This window comes from Anomalospiza imberbis, chromosome 2, assembly GCF_031753505.1.
Source record: "Anomalospiza imberbis isolate Cuckoo-Finch-1a 21T00152 chromosome 2, ASM3175350v1, whole genome shotgun sequence".
NCBI lineage: Eukaryota > Metazoa > Chordata > Aves > Passeriformes > Viduidae > Anomalospiza > Anomalospiza imberbis.
The window spans coordinates 26,841,761-26,865,621 of record NC_089682.1 but is presented as its reverse complement, the minus strand read 5'-3'; the positions used below and the strand labels follow the sequence as shown (position 1 = coordinate 26,865,621).

Below are 23,861 nucleotides of genomic sequence, written 5' to 3'. Positions count from 1 at the left end.
TGAGGGAGAAGAATAATCTGTGAGCTGAGTTGACTAAGTAAACCCCATGGAAGAAAAGCTGGTAATGGAGTAGAGCAGGAGAGGATTAAGAGGGGAGAACACTTTCTCTCAGAGTGGTCTTCTGCAGGGAGTGACACTGGACCAGTTGAAACTATGAATTTTTGTCATGAAATACATTCTCCCTCTCTTATACCTTACACATTAACTGTTCCAGCTCAGGCAGACTCAGTGATACGTAAAGAGGAGATAAATACTTGCTATTTAAAAAAAAAAAAGACTGACAAGTAAAAGCAGCAAGCGCATCACCAACACAAACCCCTCAGTGAAGGATATGACCAAAGCACTGCCTGAATGCAACAGAAGTCTTCCATGTCTCTTTCTGAAGCAGCTTTGTGATGAGCCAAAAACTAGGCTTGAATCCCTATGACAAGCAGGCTTGTCATACATACTACCAGGGCAGGTACCTTGCTTTTAGAACGGAGTAAATAATTTACAGCATTGACTGCAATAATGTTCAGCAGTTTCTAACTTTGTCTGAAATTTGCTTGAGCTGCTTGGCTTCCTGTGAAAACATTCAGCTGCTTTTTTGTGGCAGTCATCTCAGAGGAGGTGGGATCCCAGAAAGAAACTGCTCTCAACTCCAACTGTTTTCAGGGGATGACGACAGGGCTCATCTGCATCCTTTCTAGATGCCATCGTGTTAAGTAGCTGACTTTTACTGAAGAGCAAAACTAAACTTGGCAAACCTGTGAGAGTTTTGGCGGCTGCTGCTATCTCCTCTGATTCTTCAGGTGCCTTTAATTATCATACTAATAAGTTATTTTTAAAATAACTTTAAGAAGACATGTAATTTGTAAAAGAGGGTTGTTACTGTACCAGTCAGTACAAATCACCAGTGTGAAGAACAAAATGTGATATTTATGCAAACTCTGATTTTAATTTGTAGATATGCAAACTCTTCCAAACTTGAAATAACAAAAGGTGGGTTTAGAAGCCAGATTTCTTCTGTAGAATTCATATAAATATAATTTCATTTTCTGGGAATTGTTGTGAACAATTTCTGTCTCGTTCTTATATACACAACAGTAAAATGCTAACCCTGGCATTTATAAGCCCACCTTTATCTCTTTACAGCAGCACTTAAACTTGCAGCGCTTTACAGATGGTTTTGGAACTCCTATATTATTAATTCTATGCAGAATGTTGCATAGAGCAAATGTAACTTCTGATATTTTTTCCCTGTTCCTTTCTTCTATTAAGGAAATAGCAAAAAGAAAATGATAACTTATCCCTAAATATTGTCATATTTTTAGTGGTCTTCTCCAAGAAGTGTACCTTGTTTTTTTCCTTGCTTCCTATTTCCCCCTTTCTCTCTTGCTCTGGTTCATTTTTTTTTTTTTTTTTTGTGAGCTCCTTCAGTGTAAAGCCTTCACATCCCCAAGCAGAGACCTTTATATTTTCTTAGAGCGATTTCTGTCTCTCGATAGATCAAAAGCCCAGGCCCCGGGGGCTGTGCCATTCAGGACAACCTGCCAAATTGCCCTGCTGCCCCCAGGTACCACAGCTGTAGGTGCCTCTGCTCCGGTAGCTGGTGTTCACTGCAGCAAGCCTGTATTTGTGCCAGGACAAGGCATGGTGAATTTTCTGGAAAACCAGCATGGGAATCTAGAAGAACCAGCATGACTACACAGGGGCATTTGGAAAGGCCATTCTTTGGTCACTGGGGACCTTGTTAATCACTGCTTGGTGTGAACCCCATAATAAAAAACCAAAAATTTCTACTTTCTAAGCCATTCTTCACTCAACATGATGGTTGTTCTTTCTCGTCTCTTGCACTCAGAAATTAATACTTGTTTTTAATCCAAGAGCAATTGAATTGTGGCAAATATTTTGTTCTCTATAAATACATTTCTTTACTATATACCATGGTGACCTCTAACCTCTGTTCTGCCCTTCATGCATATATGAAGTACACTGTTCTGCACACTGAACAAAGGAGAGTTCTGTATGAACAGTGGATGCTGAGGGTATTTTAGCTACACTGATATCAGTTCCCTCCTTTAAAAGAGCCACTGTTTAAATAGCCACACTCATAAACAGTAGTGAGCCTCTTGAAATTAATTAATACAGAAATAAATTTATTCATTTCAGTATTATCCATTTAGTTAGAAAAATACATCAAATTAAATTCTCTACCTTATCTTTAACTTTTTTCCACCTGCAAGTCAAATGGGAGGGAGGGAAGGGGGGAAGGAAGGAAGGAAGGAAGGGGGGAAGGACGGAAGGAAGGAAGGAAGGGGGGAAGGATGGAAGGGGGGAAGGACGGAAGGACGGAAGGAAGGAAGGAAGGAAGGAAGGAAATTTTACACAGTCAATGAAGCAGACCTAGTCTGGAAATAGTGAAGAACTATTTCTTTATATTAAAGCTAATTGTATTGTGATACAATCTTCCTAAAGTAGCAATGCAGTTGAATCATCACCGATGCTATTCACTGCTTACGGATTTTGAAGAGAGCACAGTCCTGCATTATTACTGATTTGAAGCCAATGACTAATCAAATATTTTTCACTTCTAAATTTGGTGAAAATCATTATGATACCCTAAATGGACACAAAAGGTATACATATATTTGCTGGATATTCTCAAAACATGTCTCTTCTACCTTACTGCACATCAGTAGCTTTCATAACACATTAAGAATGAATAGGGATGCTGTAGTCCTTTTGGGTAAGCATATTTTTTAATGAAGTCTTAAAGAACATGCTCCTTATCAAACAGTTGTACCCACCCTTTTCTTGAGTTCTTCATACTTTGCTTTGTCCCATTTTAGCTGAAATAGTTGTTGCCACATGGTAGAATTGACAGGTTGGTCTGATGCATCTCTGCAAAATAAAGCATCTCTGAAACTGGTCTCTTTAAAAGGAAAAAAAAGTGTGAGTAACACCAATCTGAGTCTTTTCTAAAGCAATAGAAAGCCCTGGAGACTTGTGGTATGCTTGTAGCCAGTCACGTGGGGGTTGTCATGGTATCGCTGCTAAGAAAAGGAATGAATAGCTGGTGGTAGCATTTCAAACAATAAATTTAAGAAATAGAAAACAAGAACTATATGTTATAGCAAAGAGTATTTTATTCATACATTAAATAGATTACCAGTTATACTTCACAATTCAGCTCTACTTCTCACTTGTTAAGAAAAGACAGTGGTGTAAGCCATTAATAAGATCCATGGCAGGGGGATTAGAACCAGGCAATCTCTAAGGTCCCTTCCAACCCAAACCAATCTATGATTGTACAAATAATTCATACAAATATGTAAAGGACTGCATAACGGGCTATATTTACTGAGTCTTGAATTGCATGGCACACCTTAGTAATGCTCTGAACAAACTCACAATGTGGTCTTTTGCTCTGCAATGCATTTTTTAAAACAATTATTTCATTGATTAAAAATGCACTTTCCAAAAGCCAGAGAAAATGTGTTCATACTGAAATAGTTCTGGGGTTTAATAGACTTTTCACTTTTCTTTATCTGCTTAATATCTGACTGCTAAGAAAAACAGGCAAAACAGACTTCCAAAAGCCATTTACCAAGCTGAGTACTGGTTCTCATCCATGGCCACCTTGGCTTTCATTCTTCTCAGGCAATATTTGGCAGAAAAATGAATGGGCAAAGACATTTACTCAGGCCCTCTCAAAAATAGCAAAGGTTCTGCTCCTTCAAGATCAGCTTGGTCTCCTCCAAAGATGACTTTGAGCTGACACAGATCATTTGAGGTTTCTGTCCTCACGGTATGGATCAGCCTGAAGCTGGATCTGGCAGACTGCTGAAGAAGTTTGCCTTTGGTTCATGCATTTTCTTTATAAGGTCCTTAGTTCCTAAGGAGAAGACTTTAATTACAACTTGCAGCTGCCATGGGTCTTTTAGAACAGGTAGATTAATGCACATCATATAGGAGTACTGGGAAGTAGGGAGGGAACCTTTGGCAGATAGTACCAAAATTCACTCACGAGCATTGGTCTGTTCAAGGATGAACCAGGGGATATTCCTCTTTACTGCAAGGCAGTTTGTGCAGGTTGATCTTACACAGTGTTTCACATGGATGCAGCAACACATCTATCACTCAACTACCCAACACAGAATCAGTGCCAGTACTCTTTTTAATATATATCTTGATTATCTTTTTCATTTCAGTGGTTGAAGTAAGGTTGATTATAGGCATTAGTGATTTTTATTACACTTGATGTGAAATGGAGCTTAAACAGCAGAAGCAGACATATAATTAAAATCATGATACCTACTAATTTTGAGCTGTAAGGCAAATACTCTTATTTTCAGACAAAAGATGGAAGGAAATGAAGAGTGTTTTTTTCCCACTGTTTGTGTTCTTAATTTCTTATTAATATAAAAGAAAGATGTGGAGAATGTCAGTCAAAATAATAAAGAGTACAGAATTTAAGTGTATTTTTTTCAAATATCTATATAAAATTGTGCATATAATACAATTATATTTTGCTCTTGAACAAATAAAATGCTTGGCAGGGCCTTGGCCTTGGTCTTTTAAATGCTATATGTTTAATGACCTGCTATGCACTGATCTGAAGGACATCATTATCTTTTTACTGATTTTGATGAAGCCCTTAAAGTATAACAAAAACATAGACTCTTAGATGTTGCTATTGGACACGAAATGAGTAGACAGAAGCTTGGTAAGTTCAAAAGAGAAAGTTTTATTCGAACATCTGGTATTTATAGAATTCCAAAGGTGGCCATGGATTGGAGGATGGAATTACCACCTCTCCAACCACACTGGTCAAACCAACAGTCTATCAATTCTCTCCTCCCACAAAGAAGAATGCAAAACAATCATTATTTACTTGAACAGTGCGTGAGAACTCCAGTAGAAATATGTAATCATTATCAGAAGGCTAAAGAAGTTTTATGAGAACTTTAAAACTTTCAAAAGAACTATAAAAGAAAACTTAACACTTTCAAAAATCAGGGCACCACTTAGATTGATGGAAACATGGCCCAGTAAGAAATGAAATCACCTGGCATGGGTTCCCAGCCTCTTCTCAATTAAATTCTGTGAAGGGAAGTGGCTTTAAACTTCCTCCTTGGTTGCCTATTCTCTTTCTACCCTCAGAAACTGTGCATGTATGCATTCTGAACTGGGTTTTGAGGGAAATTGGTATTGCTGGGTTTTATTTTGACATAAGGAAAGAAAAACTCAGCAGTTTCAATGGTTGTCTTCATGTTGAGCAACCTAAGGTCCAGCAGGTCCTCTCCATCAGAAGATGGTGATGGAAGATAGGGACAATAGGTCCTACCTCTAGTTCTAATTTCACTTCTAAACTTAGAGCTACAGCAGGAAAATCTTTAGAATGGTGGTTCACTGCTTAGTCAAAGCAGTCTTCTGAAGCATCCTTAAAAAGCTGCAGACTGGACTTGCATATAATTTCTTAATAGCAAAGGTACTTGCTAAAGAACAGATGAGAAATTAGTAGATAATGAATGTGATAATATTTTTATTTTTTGCAAAAACTGCATTTTCCACTATGTATTAAGACACAAATACATTTAGCTTTCACACACAGCACAGAGAATTGTGTTTTCTGCAGCATAAGAGCGAGGTAGTCAATACCAGACTACTTTGTTAACCTGTTAATCATGGAGTGTGCTCAGTTTCTTATTGGAGATCTCAGCACCCTATGGCTCTCATAGGTTTCTGGGTTTGTTTTTCAATCTCACTTTTGTTTTGGTCTGATTTTTAAGCAAACCTCTTTATAAAATATATACGGCTGTAAGCTCTGCAGGCGGTACTGCTGCTAGGAATTTGATTCTTGAATTACTTCCCACTATGTTGCAAATTAGTGAGTCACTGCCCTTTCCTCCCCCACCCCCTTTGCCAGCAGAAGAGCTTGGGCTGACTCAGGAGCTGCTAGCTACTGCAACTGCTTATGTTTACTGCCCAGTTACATAATAAGTTAAAAAATGCCTCTTCTGCCATTGCAGACCCCATAGAGAGTGTATGGTTGGAGGTTCTGTTGCTCACCATGACCAGAAGTGCCTTTTTCATGTTTTTTATTTGCTGTGAACTTGGTATATTTACTAAGGGAATGCAATATGGTGAATGTACATTTTCTAAGGCTTAAAAGCTTTTCTGTATGTATGAAGAGGAAAATATGTCCTGGGGTTTTTTTTCTTCGTTGACGGCTTTCCTATTTTAAAGTTGTGGCTATTTCTTACTTTATTCTATGAAGTGTTTTACGCTGATTTTGAACATATGCACAGACTGAACCACAGGATGGGAGCCACTTGTGGGTGTGTTTGAGGATCAAGCCCAGTCTGCCTTCATTCGTTGCCTGTCCCTGGATGTGTGTTTCAAGATGCTGAGAGAAGCCAAATTATTGTTTGGTCAGTTCAGTATGTTACATGACAGGACCCCGTGCTGTGACTCTGACCCTGCAAGCAGATAACTCACGAGCAAACCACCCGAGTCGGTGGTTGAAGAGTCCCTCTGTACTCAGGGGGATAAAAAAAGCAGCTGGAAGCTGTGATGGCAGGAGTGGGATGTGCTCTGTCGGTGCACGCAGCATACCCAGGGGCTTCCATCTAAGAGCTGCCTGCCCTCGTGTATGAGTGTGAGCAAAGCCTCCCTGGCGTGGCACAAGTGCTGGCGGTGCTGAGGGGTGCAGAGGGAGGGGACATGAGGGCCACGGCCCCCACTGCAGGACAAAAGCAGATGAACCAGGTGCTTCCTTTAGACTTGACCCCTTCTGGAAGTTTTGAGCAAGAACTAATTTTTGGCTGGGGAAAAAAAAGAGGTTGTTTCCCACTTATTGTCTGAGAAATTGAGAGAAGGGAAAGGGGGTGGGAAGAGAGGAAGAGGAAGGGAAAAACATTGCTATAATGACACAGAGTTGTTTATCTATATGTATTTATATCTACCTACACAATTTTAAATCTTTTGGATATGTTTACTAAAATGCACGATTTCCTTGATCTCCAGAAAAATTGCCAAGAAGACTAGCACTGACAGCTAATGTTCCTGAGTGGTTTTAACGTGGGAGAAGGACACAGAGGGAGAGGACAGGGCAGGACATGACTGTTGAGCAATTGACTGAGCTCCTGCACTGAGGTGTGTTTGCTTGTGCAGCAGCCCTCAGCCTTCTGGGGAAGGCTGGTCTCGCTGCCTGGATGAATGATACAGGATAGTTACACAGAGGTAAGGCCAGAGCCCTGTCCCCCACCTCTGCCTGAGGAGGGGGTCGCTTTCTGGGCGATAACCTCCCTGTGCTGGTGTTGGCCACAGAGAAGGCACTTGGATGGGGTAGGCTCTTGCTGCTGAACAGCTGGTCTGTAGCCAGAGGCCAGCATGTCCGGGGACAGAGGGCTGGGTGAATTTACCTGGCAGCCCCATGTTGTCCCAGGTGAGGGTCTGTGTTCAGCCACGTGCCCCCCTGTGTACAAAAGTCACTGCAGCAGTGACTGAAGCGAAGGTGTCAGACTTCTGTGCGTGCAGGCTGGGGGGTGTTGCCAATTCTTTGGCTGGCAGGTTTTTTACTTCTGGATATTTTCTTAATATCAGACACTTGCCAAGCTTTACAGGAGTAAATCAGCCAAATTTTCTGCAAGAGGCATTGCTAAATTTCTGGCTGGAATGAGGGCCACTTACCAGCACAGGCAAAGACCATGTTGCTGTAGGAGAGGTGTCAGCCTCCTAAGAGTAGCACAGAGGAGGAAACTCGGGAGCCTGAAGCACAGCGACCTCCTAAGAGCAGATAAAGCAGGGTGAAGCAACAAAAGCTTTCAACTGAAAGCAAATACTGACAGAAACTTTGTTCTGGGTGCATGACCTGTGGCCAGTGCTCCTGGAGGGAATGCCGTACACTGCAGTGGGACATGGTGCTCCTGCAGGCCTGGCCCTTTCCCTGCTCAGGAGGCATGGGGTAGTACATACCCATGCCACACATTGCTAATGTGTGGCTCAATGTTTTAGATTTTTTTATATTGCTTTTAGGGCTGATATTAATTCTTACTGCTATAAACAACTGGTTGCTTTTTAATAGCTAAAAAGAGTTCATGGAGAAAATGAGGAATTAATTAGAATTTTATTAGGTCCTGGGATGTGTATTCTTGTTTCTTTCTCTACTCCATCCCACAGACCTGGATAACTTTCAAAAATAATTTCATTTTTTATTCTCTTTCTTCCTTTTTTAATTTCCATTTTCTCCTTTTATTCTCCTTTTTTGACCTCAGAAATAATTGAAAGGTATGCAGAGAAAGGCACTGTTTCCCTGAATGCAAGAACCATGTAAACACTAACTCTGGGCTGATGTTCTAAACCTGTTAGACATGCAAAATTTGGTTGCTTAAGGCCTGTGTTTGATTTTGTTAAAAAAAGAAAAGGTCTGAATCTCTAATATAGTGACACCTGTCTAATTCTCCCTACTGGCTTGGGGAGACCTGCCAATTGCAAAATCACACCAATACAATCAGTCCTGTCATCAGCCAGAGGGACACAATAAGCCAGCCAGCCCCTGACAAGAACTGCTCGTTGTACCTGTGTGTCCTGCTACTGTTCTGCACAAGGGAGAGAGGAAGGCCAGTCCTGCAGTGCTGCCTTTGGATTTACCCTCTGGCTTACTTGGATTACTCACTCTGGTTTGCTGGCACAGAGGAAGCAAGTTACAAGGTTCTGGTTCTCTGAAGAATACTGCATACAAACAGTGTCCCTTTTTTTTTTTTTTTTTTTTTTTTTGAGTGAGGAGATGTCTTGAATGGGCAGGTTTTGTTGTCCTTGAGGGCTTTATGGGCCACTATAAAGCCAGAGTAGTCAACCTCTTTGAATGAGGCTCAAAGACAATGTGAGGATGGTGCAAGGGGACCTGCAATCCTGCCACGTCTAGCCGAGTGGCAAGCCAGCTATGCCAGCCTGAGATGGGATTAGCTGTGTGCATTAGTTTCAGACTGTATATCTTGCCTTCTGGTCAGACACAGGCAGATAATATCATTCTCAGCAAATTAATTTCAGTTTGTTTAAACAAAGTCATGTTAAGTTTTCTCTGTGGATGCTCAGAAATATCCCTCTCTGGCAAATCAAACTTTCCCAGTGGGTGCAAGAGGAATAAACTCCTGAGTACAAGGAATATATTTTTGCTCTTTCCTCTTGTTCTGTGAGTGACCAGACCTTCCATCTGTGAAATTTAGTTGCATTATCACAGCTATTTCCAGCAGGTGGCAGATGATAATCATGCAAGTAACCCAATCTGGGTACAAATGATGTGTTTTCCAGGCTGTTTATTCAGATATTGACTTAAATCTACACATTATCTATTGCTATAAATGTTTCCGAAAGCAATAAACTAAGAATGCGTAATTGGAGCCCATTAGTAGTTACCCACGATAATATGTAATTAAATACTTGGGTATAAAGTGTGGTATGATTTTTATTTTTAAATTCAGCCTTGAGTTTTTTAACCTCCCAGATCAGAGAAATTGCTTCTATTCCAAAAATCTCCAAATAACCATCTGGCTAATTGTCTTTCATGGTATAAGATTATCTTTGCTCATCAACTGTGGTGGGATAGAGCTCCTCCATTTAGTCATGCCTGGATAATTAACTGATGCTTCAAAGAATTATGTGTTAAAATATAGTGACAAACAGTGCTATATTGCCCTTCCTATGTAGCTTCTCACTGACAGAGTTGCTCTGCCTGATTCTACTACTGACTGAAGGAGGTTTTTTTCAGATTAGCAGTCCTTAATGAGGACCAGATTTTGCTCCTTTTGCTCTTGTTGGTAGTCACTCACACACATGAGTAATCCCAGTGTCTTCAATGGGAGCTATTCACCACACAGAGAGGGTGGCATTTGCAAGTTGACCTTCCAGTGTTGGCTTCAATGGGGTATTTGAGCCAAGGAAGACCACAGGACCTGACCCATACTAAACGCGTGACTACATGGAAAAGTCTGGTCAAGGTTTACAGCAGCATGTGGGATAGCTGTGTGCCCCTGCTTGTGGGTGAGTGATGCAAAACTTCACCAAGTCAATGTAAACTTCAGAGCATCTGTCTTGCAGGTCTTGCTTATAGCACAAAACTGGAACACATCTCAGAGGCAGAGAAGTGTTTGTTTAATGTGTGTTTTGGGGTGGATGTTCGTAATATAATCCCAATGGCTTTCCTCTGGGTGGCTACACAATCCCCTGGGGTGGATAAGAGGGAGGAGAAGGGGTAAAAGGTCTCCTTGCTCTCCCCGCAGAAGAGATACTACTGCTGCTGCCAAACTGAGGGGAGCTGAAATTTTGCCTTGGAGGTGGAGAATAAGGATGAGTCCTATTTTGTCAAATTGATTCTCATAAAGAACAGAGAAGACTGCAGATGAGCTGATGACTTAAAAGCAAAGGAGATATGAAAATTATTATTATGGCTGCCAATATGCAGTGGCACGTGAAATATGATTGTTTATATGCCTGTTTGCATAACCATATATTTGTTATAAACAGAAATATTCAGTATTTTTAAGACACTAGCAAGTCCTATTGCTGTTCATTTTTTCTTTCTCAATATTATTTGCTGTTTTCACCTAGCAGTTTCACAGAAGGTTAATGTGGAAGATATGAGAATAGAAGCATACTTTTTAACTGCAGGAAAATTCACTGTATTTCATTCTTGTACATAATCACTGGGGGGTTTAATGTTTTGGTTTTATTTTTGTTTTTCTGTAAGGTCTTACTGTGGTTTTATTACATTTTAATCTTTTATGGAAGGATAAAGAGATTTGTTCCTTCATAGGAAAGCAAAGTTTACAGGCTCAAGTAAAGCAACACAATGCTTTTGCAAATTTAACCAGAAAGTATTTCATGTTGGTAAACTTCATTGGAATCCTGAATGTTATGAGCTTCCTCATGAAATGACTTGAATTTTAAGATAGATATATATTTTAGGAGAGAAATAGACCGACAGATTTTTAGAAGTGATGAGCAAGAATTAAAAGAGCAAAAAAAGAAAAAGTTTAAAAAAACATATACCATGAAAGTTAGTTGTATTGTCTTGGCTATTGTAACAACCAGTTCTTACTGGCCCCCTTTTCCTGTAATTAAAGCCATTTCTCTTTTCCCCCTTCTGGCCTCTTCCTGGCCCCATGTTCCAGCAACAAGAAGCAAAAATGTGGGATTTTTTGAAGGCAACTAGTAGGAAAAACAGGTACACATGCTTTACTTCCTGTACTCAGGGGTCACAGGGGAGATCTTTGCTTTCTTTAAGTGTAGTAACTGCAATGCAATCCCCGGTTTTCCTGATTCTGATGCATAGATCTATTTTTATCCAGTGTGTGAGTGTACCCTGCATGCATATGTACTGGTACATACAAAGAGTTCAGTAACAGCCACTTCAGTAGTATCTGTTCTTTCCCACATTTCTCCTTCAATTAAACTTTGTCACTTCTGTATTATTGTGAAATCTATGCTTTCTTGTCGCTGTTGCTGGCATTTTGCTAATTAAAGGTTTCTTCTTTTTGTCATTCTTTGATTTAATGTAATGGCCAGAGGTTTTTCTGCCAGACTAATCATACAAACAGTTTCACTACTGTTTGGTCATTCCTCTGGAGCTACATCAGATGCTAACTCTTAGCCTGGGGAGACACAGGTAATCACAGACTCAGTCTTAATTTCCTAATTGCATAGTATATTTCTGCCATATCTCACTATGCATGGAAACTGAAGGAAGGACAGCAGCCTTTTCCTGACCAGTTGGTTGGTTCTAGGACTTCAGGAGCAAAAATACCCAGCTACTTTTGCTATCTTCCTGTGAGAGGTATCACTACAAGGTCTGAATTTACCACTCAGACAGGGAATAGGAAGCAGAGTCTCTAACAAAGACTTTGTTTCTCCACTCACTTTACCAGGGATAAATGTTTATTGGGTCACCCTAGTCAGCATAGTTGTCATATCATGCAGCATCTTGACATGGATAGTAGCTGCCTTTAGGCCTGGTACAGATATTATTAGTTAAAACTGCTATATCTTCCTAGAATTCAATTACAATATCGCAGTCATCAGATCATAGTCTTGCTTTTTATAACAGTGATATTTCCTCAGATTTGTCTTAAATATGTTGTTCCTTCACATAAATATAGGTAGCAGCTTTGTGCTACCCTGGGGGTAGAAGGTTCATATTTTGTTAGTTTCTTGCATAATGCAAAAGGAGATTAGAGAGCTTCTTATATTCTGTTTCCTCCCAAGAGAAAGCTATCATGTAGATCAAGAGAGGAAATGATTTCCTTGCTTGGCACAAATGAGTCACAGAAAATGACCTTCTTTGTAGTCTAATTTAGATTCAAGAATCCTCTGAAGAGCTGATAATATAAACCCATATGGCTTGGATGAAGAAAGTTGGGATAGACATTGTCACTAACAGACTCATCCACATCTTAAAAAGCAGTATTTCACTTTGCCTAGATTTTTTTTGATCAGACTGCTGCAGCTGCACACCTCATGTTGCCTGCACATGTAATGTGTAATATGCAGCTACATATGTGATGATGCTGCTGAGGTTTCATTTCAGCAATGGAGAAATTGAAAAAGCAGCACACACTCTTTGGCTGTTTTTTATATCGTGTTTAACATCTTTAAAAATACATATTCATGTGAATTTTGAAACAGTGCTTGCATTTACACTGTTGGACTGTATAACATTTGGAGACAAGTTTATTACAGAGGAAGCAAGAAGCTTTCAGCTGTATGTTAAGAAAACAAGATCTGACAGAAAAATAAACTAGCACGCCGATATGCAGAAGCACTGACAAAGAGCTTCAGCAGAAAAGATCTGGTGGGAAACCTGAAGCATAGCTGGACAGAACAGAGAGCTGCAAGCAACCATTTGTAGATTTTCATGTGACGAATATTAATTTATTCCATGGCAAAAAGGTGCCAGCTTTTTTCCCTGTTTTTTCTTGTTATTCACTGGTTTTTTATTTACTAATTTTTTGTGTGTTTGGATGTTTTTAAATGTTGGTCTGTTCTGATTGTTGTTAATTGATTCTGTAGGCATCTTGGTAGTTCTGTTATGCTTAAGTGTGGAAGTTGGTCGTGCTTCACTACATTTCACAGGAAAGGCTGGCTTTATGGTTAAATTTTGCCATAGTTTTTCTGGACATATCTGTGCTCTTGGCAAAAATGGACCATCCTGAAAAATAGCCTGGAAGTGTAGCCATAGGCAGGTATGCATTCCTAAACCTCCCCAGCATGCCACTGTGCCCTAACCACACCTTTGGACTGAGATGCTTTCTGATCAGGTTGCTTATGATAGTGGGTAAAGAATTTCCAGGTGTCATGGCTTATGGACCTCTTTTTTTCCCAAAATACAAATGGGAGTCATGACAGTGTATTTTTTTTTTTTTTTACCCAGCAAATGTGTTACACCACACACCCTTGTGAGACCAGTGTTAGCACAGGGTGAGGTTGCAAGCAACACTTGAGGTTAGGGCGTGGGAGAAAATCAGCACCTTAGATTACAAGATGAATTTATGCTGGGTGAAATGACATTAGATTTAAGATGGTGGGCTTCGACTGCAAATTTGGGTGCACATCAAGGGGTGGGGAATTTGATTTTTCTGAACATACAAAGACTGTATTATAGGTAGATACATTATTTCATTTTCTGGGCATAAAGGACATAGATAGAAATGCCATGACTATCTGGAAAGAACACAATGGCAATTGGGGAAGGATAGTCTGTTCAGTATCTGCTGAGAACAACTCTTACAGCAGCAGGTGCTGGGAAGAGAATTGAAAAATTTATTTTTTTAAAAATTACTATTTTGGGGTCAACTTTCTGCAAATAAGCAAAGCTTCCAACAGGGAAACGAGGCCAGCTGAAGTCTTTATGTAGCAAACACAGGAGTAAAATCTTTCATTAAAGATGTCCCTAATATTTAGAGCATGGAAGCAGGTTTCTCCCTGATGCTGTTGAGGAAGATTTATGAAGATCCTAAGCACAAGATACCTTTGCTTATAGCTAAACATTATCCACTTGCTTATAGCTGTAATTCTTTGTTTGTGCCTGTGTACAGCATTTGTGTTTGCCATTTTTCTTCAGTGAAATGGCCCAGTGGGATTGTATTTATTTTGTACCAATATGTTCAAGGAACGTGCATGTGTGGTGAAGGAGCAAAAGCAACAGGCTTTGTATATTCCTTTTTATATCTGAGCATGTACAGAGTGTTAAATAGACATGGGTACCCCTAAATTGTTTGTCACATCCAGCATCTGAGAGGTAACATCAGGTTAGCTGGTCTGAGACAATGTCCTTCTTAAAATCTGAGCTCTCTGATCAGCATTCTTGTAACTTCTGTTCAGACTGCTGCTTGTGCTGCCTCTTGTCCAGCTGGAAGGTGAGAAAAAAATAGGGGAATCAGAAGAATTGTGACAATTGAAATTTGGGTTATGGTGCAGAAAATGCTAAAGGGAGCATTGAAGGTATCATGGGGGATGTGAAGGACCAGTGGGCAGAGGAGCTGAAGTGTTGCTGGGAGTGAGCTGAGAGCATTATAGAAGAAAAGATGGCACAGGGTAGAAGGGGTATAATGAGGTTACAGAGGACATTGGGCGTATTACAGCAAGGAAGAAGGGATTGCAGCACGGATGTTGGTAAATGGAAGCCTGTACTTTGTAAAATCTCTTTAGAGTCCTGTGCTGTAAAAGTATTTTTATCAAATTACATATGTCACTTGGCTATGCAGACAAGGAAGACACAGTAAGTCAGGCAGCTCCTTGAGATAACTCACTGCTTCCTTTTTTGGCTGTGAGCTTGCCAGTTTCCTTCAGTTAGGCCCATACCTGTGTAGGAAAACTCAGATGCCTCCTACAAGCTGACTTCCTCTGCTATTGTAGCTCCTTCCCAGCTTTTCATTTGCTCTTCTACATTTCAATAACTCACCTTTTACTTTTTTTTGGTTCTAAAGGGAATTTATTATATGTTGTGCCTTCCACGATTCAAGCAATGATGGATTGCTCAATGGTTTTTATCAGGCTTGCATGCACCTCCTTGGTACAGACTTCATACTGCATGTGACTGATTTGCCTGCTGGTTTCTTGCTGTCCTTCATTACTGGCTTTTTAATATATGTATAGATTGTCCTCAGTGAGTTTGCCTTTCTGTCACTCCTGAAATTAGAGCTAGAACAGGAAAGTATTTAACTTTTTTTTAATTGCAGGCTTGAGAGAGGGCATTTTGTTGTGCTTATCAGACATGTTGAACTGCGATGTGCCTGGGCTGTTCTGCATAGGGATGTTCCAAGCCTCTTTAGGGGGATTGTGACTGCATCAAAGATAATTTGAATTTTTTGTTTTTAAAATAATGTAATCTGTAGACCTCCACTGAACCTTGTGCTCTGCTTTTGCCAGACCTTTAGGGAAGGCCTATTTCAATTACTGACTTTACAAGACCCAAAGTTTGGCACTGAACACTGACACAGGTCCTATTTCTTGCTGTTTAATGTGTAATCATGCAAGTCTGAAATCTGAATTCCCTGCTCTCCCCGTGCAATCAGGTAGAGCCAGCTTTGCCGCTGATCAAATGGAGCCAGGAGACAGACTGGCCTGCTCCCAGCGCCCAAACGGGTTTGTTTATTTAATACGGGACTTCTTTTCCTCGCTAATGAATGGCTTTCAAGCCGGGGCATCGCTACAGCCCTCTCTTTATGGCTGTGTGGGAAAGAGGACTTGCACATCCCTCCCTCTCCCCCCCCCTCTTTCTCGCCATGACGCCAACGGCTGCGCCCGGCGGCTGGTCCGGGCCGGCACTGGAGCGGGACCACGCACTTAGTCAGCCCTTGCCCGTGCCCCTGCCCCTGCCGCGCTGCCGCCGGCGGTCCCGGCTGGGCGCGGCGGGGCCGGGCCGGGCCGGGCTGGGCCGGGCTGCGGGGGGCGGCCGCGCTCCAGCTGTTGCCGCGCTCCGCGCTCCCCCCGCGCGCTCCCCCGCCCCGGCGGGCAGCGGGCCAATGAGCGCCGCGGCCGCCGCCCCGCCGGCCAATGAGGGGGCGGCGGCGGGGCGGGCGCTGCCGGCCCCGGGGGGAGAGGCGGGCGCTGCGCTCCGCTGGGCTGCGCGGCCGCTCCGTCCCTCGCCCGCTGCAGCCCGGTCGCGGTGCGTCCCGAGCCGTCCGGCCGTCCTCACTCCTTCCCGTCTGGCGGAGCATCTCGCCTGCCTCCTCCTGCCCGGTCCCCGCGCCTCCGCGGCGGCGGGGCTCCAGCACTGCTGAGCGTCAGGCGCAGCGGCGGCGGCAGCAGCACCACCACCACCATGGCGGTGGAGGAAGAGGGGCTGCGGGTCTTCCAGAGCGTCAGGATTAAAATCGGTGAGCGCGCGGGGCAGCGGGCAGGGAGCCCCCGCTGGAGCGGCGGGCGGCGAGGTGCCGAGCGCCCCTTGGCGCTGCCCTGCGCTCTGCGTCCCGCCGGGGGAGCGCTGGGGGCGGCGGGGCGGGCGGTGCCCGCGGCCCGGGGGCGCTCCGCGGGGCCGTGCGGGGCGAGCGGCCGGTGCCGCGGGGACGGGCGGGCAGCGCCGTGCGTCCGGCAGGCGAGCGGCGCCGGCGGGAGTCCGGGTGGCGCAGGGTATTCGGCGGATTTCGCGGGTTTTGTTGAGTTGTGGGGTTTTTTTTGTTATTATTTTTTATTTTTTGTTGTCAGGCTGGTTTTTTTTTTTCTTTTCTTTTCTTCCTTTTTCATTTCTGTTGCTAAGCTGCGTTCTAAAAGTTTGAAGGCCGCCACCGAGTCTCAGCACTGTGTGTCACGGGCAAAGCTGGTGTGGAGCCGGCCCAAAAGCGCCTGTGTGCAGGAGCCGCTGTGTCAGCCCCTTCCCTCGGCGAGGGGGACAGGCAGGGGCTGCTGTCGCTTCCTCGGGGCTTCTCCGACTCGCGCTTTTGGAGATTCGCTCTTCTTCTTGTGTTGAGCGAGTTCCAAACCACATTATTAGAAAGTAAGCGACAGATGTCAGCGAGCGGATTAAACTCTCCCTGGTCGAGTTCTGAGTGTGCCGGCTGGGAGGGAAATCCCTCGTTTCCGTAAGACAATCAGTCCCACATGTCGAGCGAGCGGTTCTCCTCCCGGGATGGGGCGCGGGGGCTGCGAGCTGCAGGGGAAGCGGCGAAGTTCAGCGCCGGGCTCACAGCGGCGGGTACCGAGGGCGTGTATTCCTAGTAAAGCTCTTCAGAAATAACCCTTTGCGTTTCCCTGCGTTCGGAAGCAAATTTGCAGCCACCAATTGGCGTGGTAGATGAAACTGAAACGTGAGATTACGTAGAAAATCTCATTATTAGACAGATTTCAAAGAGACCATTGCTAGGATCGTTTCCTCGTTTCTTGTCAACAGGTAGTTTAGTGATAGAAGTTTTTAAGAGTTAAAATTTTATCATATAAGCTAAAAATTATGTGTTCGTTTTATGTTCTCGTATACATCAAGAAAAGAGATTGAGTAAGACTACAGAGTATGGTCGGAGACTTGCTCTCTGTCTCTTTTCAAAAGAGGGGAGGGGAAAATAAAAAAGGTCTTTTCACAAGGGAGAAATCCGGACACCATGCGAGTGATGATATTGCAAGTTGTTTCTATCTGGTGATTTTTAGTAAAAGGGACACATCCTTCATATAGGATGATGACCTGTGGCTAAGCTGTTTGTGTTTGATTAATTGGGGTTTTCTTGAGGAGAAAACAGTGATGATCTTATACCTGAATGATTGAATTCACGAGAGTGTGAGAATTTCTTTGAACTGTTGAGGAGATCGGATACAATAACAGCTGCAGAAGTCTTGAGATGAATCTCATTATGTCGCGGACTAAAGTTAATCCTGCTGCCGACTTCAGCTGTCGGAGCGGAGCCCCTGTCAGACCTAAACACTTGATTCCAGTCGAACTGCAGCAAGGCTCCCCGCTGTTTTTCAGGCTGGATAGCGAGAGGAGAAGGCGCGAGCATCCCGGCGCTTGGCTTGGCCGTCGGGGCGGAAGGTGTTTCCCGGAGGGTGTAGAGCACGATGCCGCTGCGCCGCCGTTCCGCCGCTGCCCGGCAGGGGGCGGAGCCGAGCGCTGCCGTCTGCGCGCGGCCGGGGACGCGCACCGGCGGCCTGGCGGCTCCGCCGCCCTCTGCCACTCGTGCTCAAAAGTCACACTCCTCTCTGTAGCTGACTCTCTCTTGGGAAATTTTCACAAAAATAGGAAGTGGCGGGATTGCTTTGCTGGGTTGAGGAAGTATTCCTAATCAGATTGGCCTTGTAAAGCAATCCTGATCTTCTAGGATTTGTATCTGGAGCTTGTGGGCTCCCTGCAGAAAGTCCTGTGACTGGATCTGAAGGGAGGTCGCAGACTCGCAGAGTTGTCGGGGTCGGAAGGGATCGCTGGATATTATCTACTGCAAACTCCCTGCCAAGGCAGGGTCACCCAGCATGGTTTGTACAGCAAAGCGTCCAGGTGGTTTTTGAATGTCTCCAGAGAGGGACACTCCATGACCTTTCTGGGCAACATGTTCCAGTGCTCTGCCACCCTCAATGTAAAGAAGTTCTTCATGTTGAGGTGGAACTTAACTGTGTTTCTATTTATGGCCCTTTCTTCTGATCCTGTTGCTGGACACTGCTGAAAAGACGGTGAACATTGGAGGGACAGTGCTTTTTTCAGCTATTCCCAATAGTACATTTCTTTTAGCAGTTTCCATTCATGGGTATCTTGTCGTTTTCTCCCTTTTCTAGCGACAGGAGGCTTTAATCTTTCAGTGAATGGGTTAAGAGAAAAGTTATTTGAGGGCAAAAGACTAAGTCATTTTCCACGTTTATTTGCTTTATCATGCTGAAGAAATGGTCAGTTCTGTTCTTTAAGAGCTTGTTTCATAGCCAAGCTCATCTCTGACTTCAGATATTCCGTGCTTGATCTGATAAGACATTTCCTTCTTTGTAGTACCTCTGCTGGCAAATCATGAATAGGGACACTGATATACAGGTGTGCCTTAGAATAAATTGGATGAAATGTAGGATTGATTCATTGAGGAATCAGTGCAAACAGAGTGGACACCCATGTTGGCATTCCTCTTTTAATGGGGAGGCAGGTGTGGTTGGGAGGCTTCTGGCTGTGCAGAACATCTGTAGCCTAGAGATGTTTGAATGCCCTAATGTAGTGTACTGCTATGGCTGGCTTGTCCTGTATTTCCAAGAAGCTGCAGGTAAATGAAGGCATTTTCTTCTGCTTGTATAACTTGTTCTTTTGGGACTGATAGGCTGCATGGAATCAGCCATATTAAGCTAGATGGGTTATTACATTCTGGATCTCCTAAGTGCATCCATGTTCTGAGGAGTGTTGTTTCTAGTCATGCTTGGATTTAGCTTGAACCATCTGTCTCCTTTTTTGAAAGTGCTGAAACAGTTAAGCTTTGTAGGAAGCCGTGTGTTTGAGTGAGTTTGCCTCACTCAGTTGAACTGACAGTGGTGTGGCACCTCCTAAAGATGTCTCACTGAGATGCTGAAGTTGGGGAGCAGCAATGTGAACTGTCGATGAGGGTACCAGTGTTAAGAGGAGTTGTTACTGTGCTACCTCTTGTCCAGTTTCTTTTGTGGTTAGTTGAAATAAGTTAATGCCTGGCAACTTCTGCTCATGTTGCAAGAAAGTAATGTACAGTAGAAAGAAAAAAGTAGTACTTGTGTTAAAGAATGTGCTGTTCAGATGTCTACTTGAAATTGATTTATTTTGGCTTCCCATAACTGAAACCATTGTACTTAAGTCTTTTTTTTCCTTAATTGAAAATTATTTTTACCGGAATCCCTTATACATAAATAAAACAATGTGTCATGTAAGACTAAACAAACACTTCCTATAAGATTGCCACTTTGAGGAAGTGTGCAGTGCTGATATTTCCATGAGTCAGTGTTTCAAAACCTGAAAGGAAACAACATAAGGCTCTATGGCTGATGATTGGCTGGAAAAACTACAAAGAGTCCTTCTGCTTGACAACATGACTTTTGTTGTACTGTTAATATTTAATAAATATACTGTACTTAATTGCTACTTTTTTCCTCCTTAAATGGCATCAGCTATTAAACTTTCAGTTGAAAAAATAAAAGCTCATGTTTAGCATTTCTGTTGTTGAAAGCTGTGTGCTGGCTAGCAGAGAACCTGCTGCCAGATTTTACTTTGTGAAATTGTTTATACCTGAAAAATCTAAAGAAACAGCTCATTTGTGAATTTTCACTTTAGTAAGCTTTTCATGTCCCTAAAATCTAGTACTGTTATACCTAGGGGCATTTGGCTCTGCTTTAAAATAATATTTTTTCTAGCAGTAGTAGAGCTTGTTATAGTTCTTTCTGATAGTTTGAAAGTAGTAATTGGGGCAGGAGGATGTTGCACACTGAGAGCTTACTGGGGCTGTAATATAATGAGGACGACCCTTTGCTCATTGTACTTTTGAGCTGACAGATAATAACAATCCACTTGTGCACTGTGAGTGCTTGTTGCAGTTTAGGACATTCATGAACTTCTAAATCTTTCTTTTATCATCTTTTAAAAGGGCCATTTTGTGGTTACAGGGTGTTGAGGCCTTAGTGTAAAATGTGGGAATTCCAGTGGCATAAGCTATCATTAGAACTAAGTGTGAGCAGAATCATGAAACAGTGAAATATGTGTAATAAAAGTTAGCTCCTACCTGATGTATGTTGGTGCTTCACACACAACTTACCCTGTTCTAAACCCACCCCATTTTCTAGGAACTGTAAGAGCTTGTTTATGTCCAGTTGATAAAATGAGGATGGTTGGTCTGTAGATGTGCCATCTCTTTGCCTCTTATTCTTATTGTGCCTTCTTTACTAATTAATGGAGAGCTATATAGCTTTAAGACACTGTGAAAGCAGTTAAACTTGTGAAACTGAGTCTTGGGTGAAGTCAGGAAGAATACTTAGTTAAGTGCTAGTTTACTGGTGTTTAAGCAGGTCAATTGCCAAGAGAAGGTATTTACATGTTTCCACCAATAAACTTGGTATGGAGTAAATGTTTGAGAGATATCTCTGTGTTTACCAGGCTAAGAAGAAACTTACCTTGTCCCTGACAAATTTAAGGTCTCCCTTAAGTCTAATAATACTAAGATTGTTCAGGGAAATCCATTTTATCTTGAGAAGATGTCCCTTTTAATGTTGTCTGCTGGGATTTAGTGCCTTAAGTGGTTACTTGTAGAAGTAATTACGACTCATTATGTTCATTGCATAATACTGTAAAAGGATTTATTCCCCTTTAAATGGGGCACAAGGTTGTGGAGTAGATATTTTTAGAATGAGAGAATTTTTCCTAGAATCTTTTTTCTCTCTCACTATATATATTTATAAAAAAAAATGGAAAATTATTATTTAGGAAGTGTGAAATGTTTCTTATGAAGATAAAAATGTTTTCTTCCGGTGTTTCTAAGTTAGAGGACCAAGAAGTAGAGAAAGGAGGAAAAGCTATTTGCATCTCACCCTGAATATATTCAAGACTTCTCAAGATCTTTTCTTCACATTAAAAAGTTGACAACTACAGCTTAAACGGATGTTGCATAGGAAAATAAAGTGGCAGCTTAATTTTCTTATTGATTGACTGTAGCAATGCTCATTAAGGCTTGAGTCTCACAGGCCATGGAAGGTGCAGAATAAATTATGCAGATTTGTCACTGCTGGTTCAGTATTTGAAATTGCTAGATGTGGTGGTGGTTGTGTTCTGACCAGCTTGTCTTCAGTGTACTGAAGGGAAAAGGTCTGGGACCAGTGCTGTTTCTAGAGGCAGAGTGTCATGGCTGTTCATGGACTGTCAAGAACAGCCGTGGCTGGAGCAAGACCATATTTTCTGCAAGTGAGAGGAGGAAACAGAGGTAGCAGTGGAAAATGCTGCAGTGAATGTAGTTTTGAAGAAATAGAAGATGCTTGTATTTGGGGCTGCCATCCTGATAATCAAATTCCATAGCATTCCATCCATAGCCTTACTTTCTTTTAAGTAGAGAAGCATTCATATATGAGTGGAAACCCACGTGTTTTGGTTTTTAGAGTGTGTAGAAGTAAATTCACAGGAGTGAATCTGTTAAACTGACCTGCTCAAGGCCTCTGATGCCAATAAGCAAACTTGTTACATTTCTTTGGTCTTCTTCTGGAGTTGGTACATTTGAACAAACTGTTATTTAATCTATCTCATGAGAAGTATTTTCTTGTCTTCATGGAAGTGATTGTCTGGTGGTGAGAGTACCAAACGCTCTTCCATAAGGACATATAAGTGCTGGATGTATTTCTCAGTTTTCCAGACAATGCTTTTGAAAACTTCATTGCCTTGAATTAATCTTCAGACTGATGAATGTTTTTTGTAATTTTTTTTTTTTTTTTTACTATTTTACTATCATTGGTTAAAACCAGATCTTAAGTTCTGAAATTGCTGGGTTAGTTAGATGCCAGTATTAGCTTCTCTTGCTCTGTTTTTGTGTCTCTTCTGCCTGATGCTGTTCTTTATGTAGTGCATATTGCTTTGATTCTGTTTGATAGCTGCAGTCCAAAGCATGAAATCATGATATGCTCACCAAATTAGTACCTTGGTGCTGTTGGGAAGGCACATCTTGTTTTTCCCCTTCCCTACTCATGTTGCTCCCAGCCATGAAGTGCTCTTTGCACACCTGCTTTTGCCTGGTGCTCCTGTGCTCACAGGAAAGAAAATCCAGTTCAATTTGCAAAGCAGAATCAAAGAATGCAACTTTTCAGGTTTAGTTTTTTTCCATTTTAGTGAGCTGTGCACTCCAGTGGTTGTCAGAGGTGTTCCTGGACAAGTGTCGGAGAGCTTGACTGGGCGTGTGCGTGTGTGGGAAATGGGAGGGGACAGCAGGTTTGCTGGACAGAGGGACAGAGGACCTTGCTTTCATGTCTGGGTACTGGCAGCATCATGACACTGCCTGACTTGTTCTGTGCTCTTCAATTCACTCCCTTTCCTTACTCTAGGTTTTCTTGATAGTGCTGTATTTGTTAGCTGCCAGTACACACCAGCTTGGTCAGCTGCTCTGGAGAATAAATGTTAAAACTTCAGAGAGGATGGCAAGAGGATTGTCTGACAAATTGGTGTATCTGTGTCTCTGACCTTCTGCTTGAGAACTACTTGAATCTCACCATTGGTTCAGGAGCCTTAGTTGTTTATGAAAGTTTAGGTGTTTTAGTTGGTATTAATAGTCACACATGCTGCCCCATTTCTCCATCACGCACTTGTCTTTTAAAGCCGAGGCACCTAATGTTGATGATCATATTTACGCTTAACAGAACTCACCCCTTTCTCTGCATCAAAGCAGGATTTCTAGTTATGCAGTTGTTGTCAAACACTCTGTTATCATATGAAGTCATTTGTTGCACTGAGGCTCCCATTTAAGGAAGACCTCATGTAAACACTGGACAGTGTTGCCTACACCAAGATTAGACAATACATTTGAAAAACCTCATCAGAAATACCTTTGATAGTATTAATCAGGTTAAAATTCCCTCTATCCTTTCTCACTGACTGATCTCCATTACAGGAGTGTAAATTAGGAATAATTCTGTTAAAACCAATAATTGCATTTCTGTGAGAGTTGAATTAAGTCTTTGAGTATCTCCTGTAGCAATTTTTTTTTCTTGGAGGCGGTAGAGGGGGAAAGGATGAGGTAAAATCCACTTTTGGTTGTTAAGGAGTACTTAACATTTCTCATGTTGTTACAATGCACTTTGCAAGCAGATGTGTTTGGGGAATAAATCTTACAGCTAGCTCTTGTGAGAGGAAGAAGCCTAGAATAAAATCAGAGGCTTGTAGACTTGGCTGCATACTGTAAAAGATGCAAATATCAGACAGTTGCATTGCTTAAATTGAT

The 23,861-nt window shown here is 42.2% G+C and overlaps 1 protein-coding gene and 1 long non-coding RNA gene across 3 annotated transcripts in view; both read left to right on the top strand.

Moving 5' to 3' along the window:
• Positions 1 to 15,333, top strand: part of LOC137468463 (uncharacterized) — a 41,930-nt gene extending 26,597 nt beyond the window's left edge. The window contains exon 3 of the long non-coding RNA XR_010995952.1: positions 15,219 to 15,333. This is a non-coding gene — a long non-coding RNA (uncharacterized lncRNA). The remainder of the gene's footprint in view (positions 1 to 15,218) is intronic.
• Positions 15,334 to 16,071: 738 nt separating this feature from the next.
• RASA3 (RAS p21 protein activator 3) overlaps positions 16,072 to 23,861 on the top strand; it is a 129,129-nt gene continuing 121,339 nt past the window's right edge. Inside the window, exon 1 of one of the 2 annotated variants that reach the window (XM_068180237.1) lies at positions 16,072 to 16,358. In XM_068180237.1, the coding sequence (XP_068036338.1) occupies positions 16,304 to 16,358 (55 nt within the window). In that variant the 5' untranslated portion in view covers positions 16,072 to 16,303. The remainder of the gene's footprint in view (positions 16,359 to 23,861) is intronic. The other variant, XM_068180238.1, reaches the window with a different exon arrangement.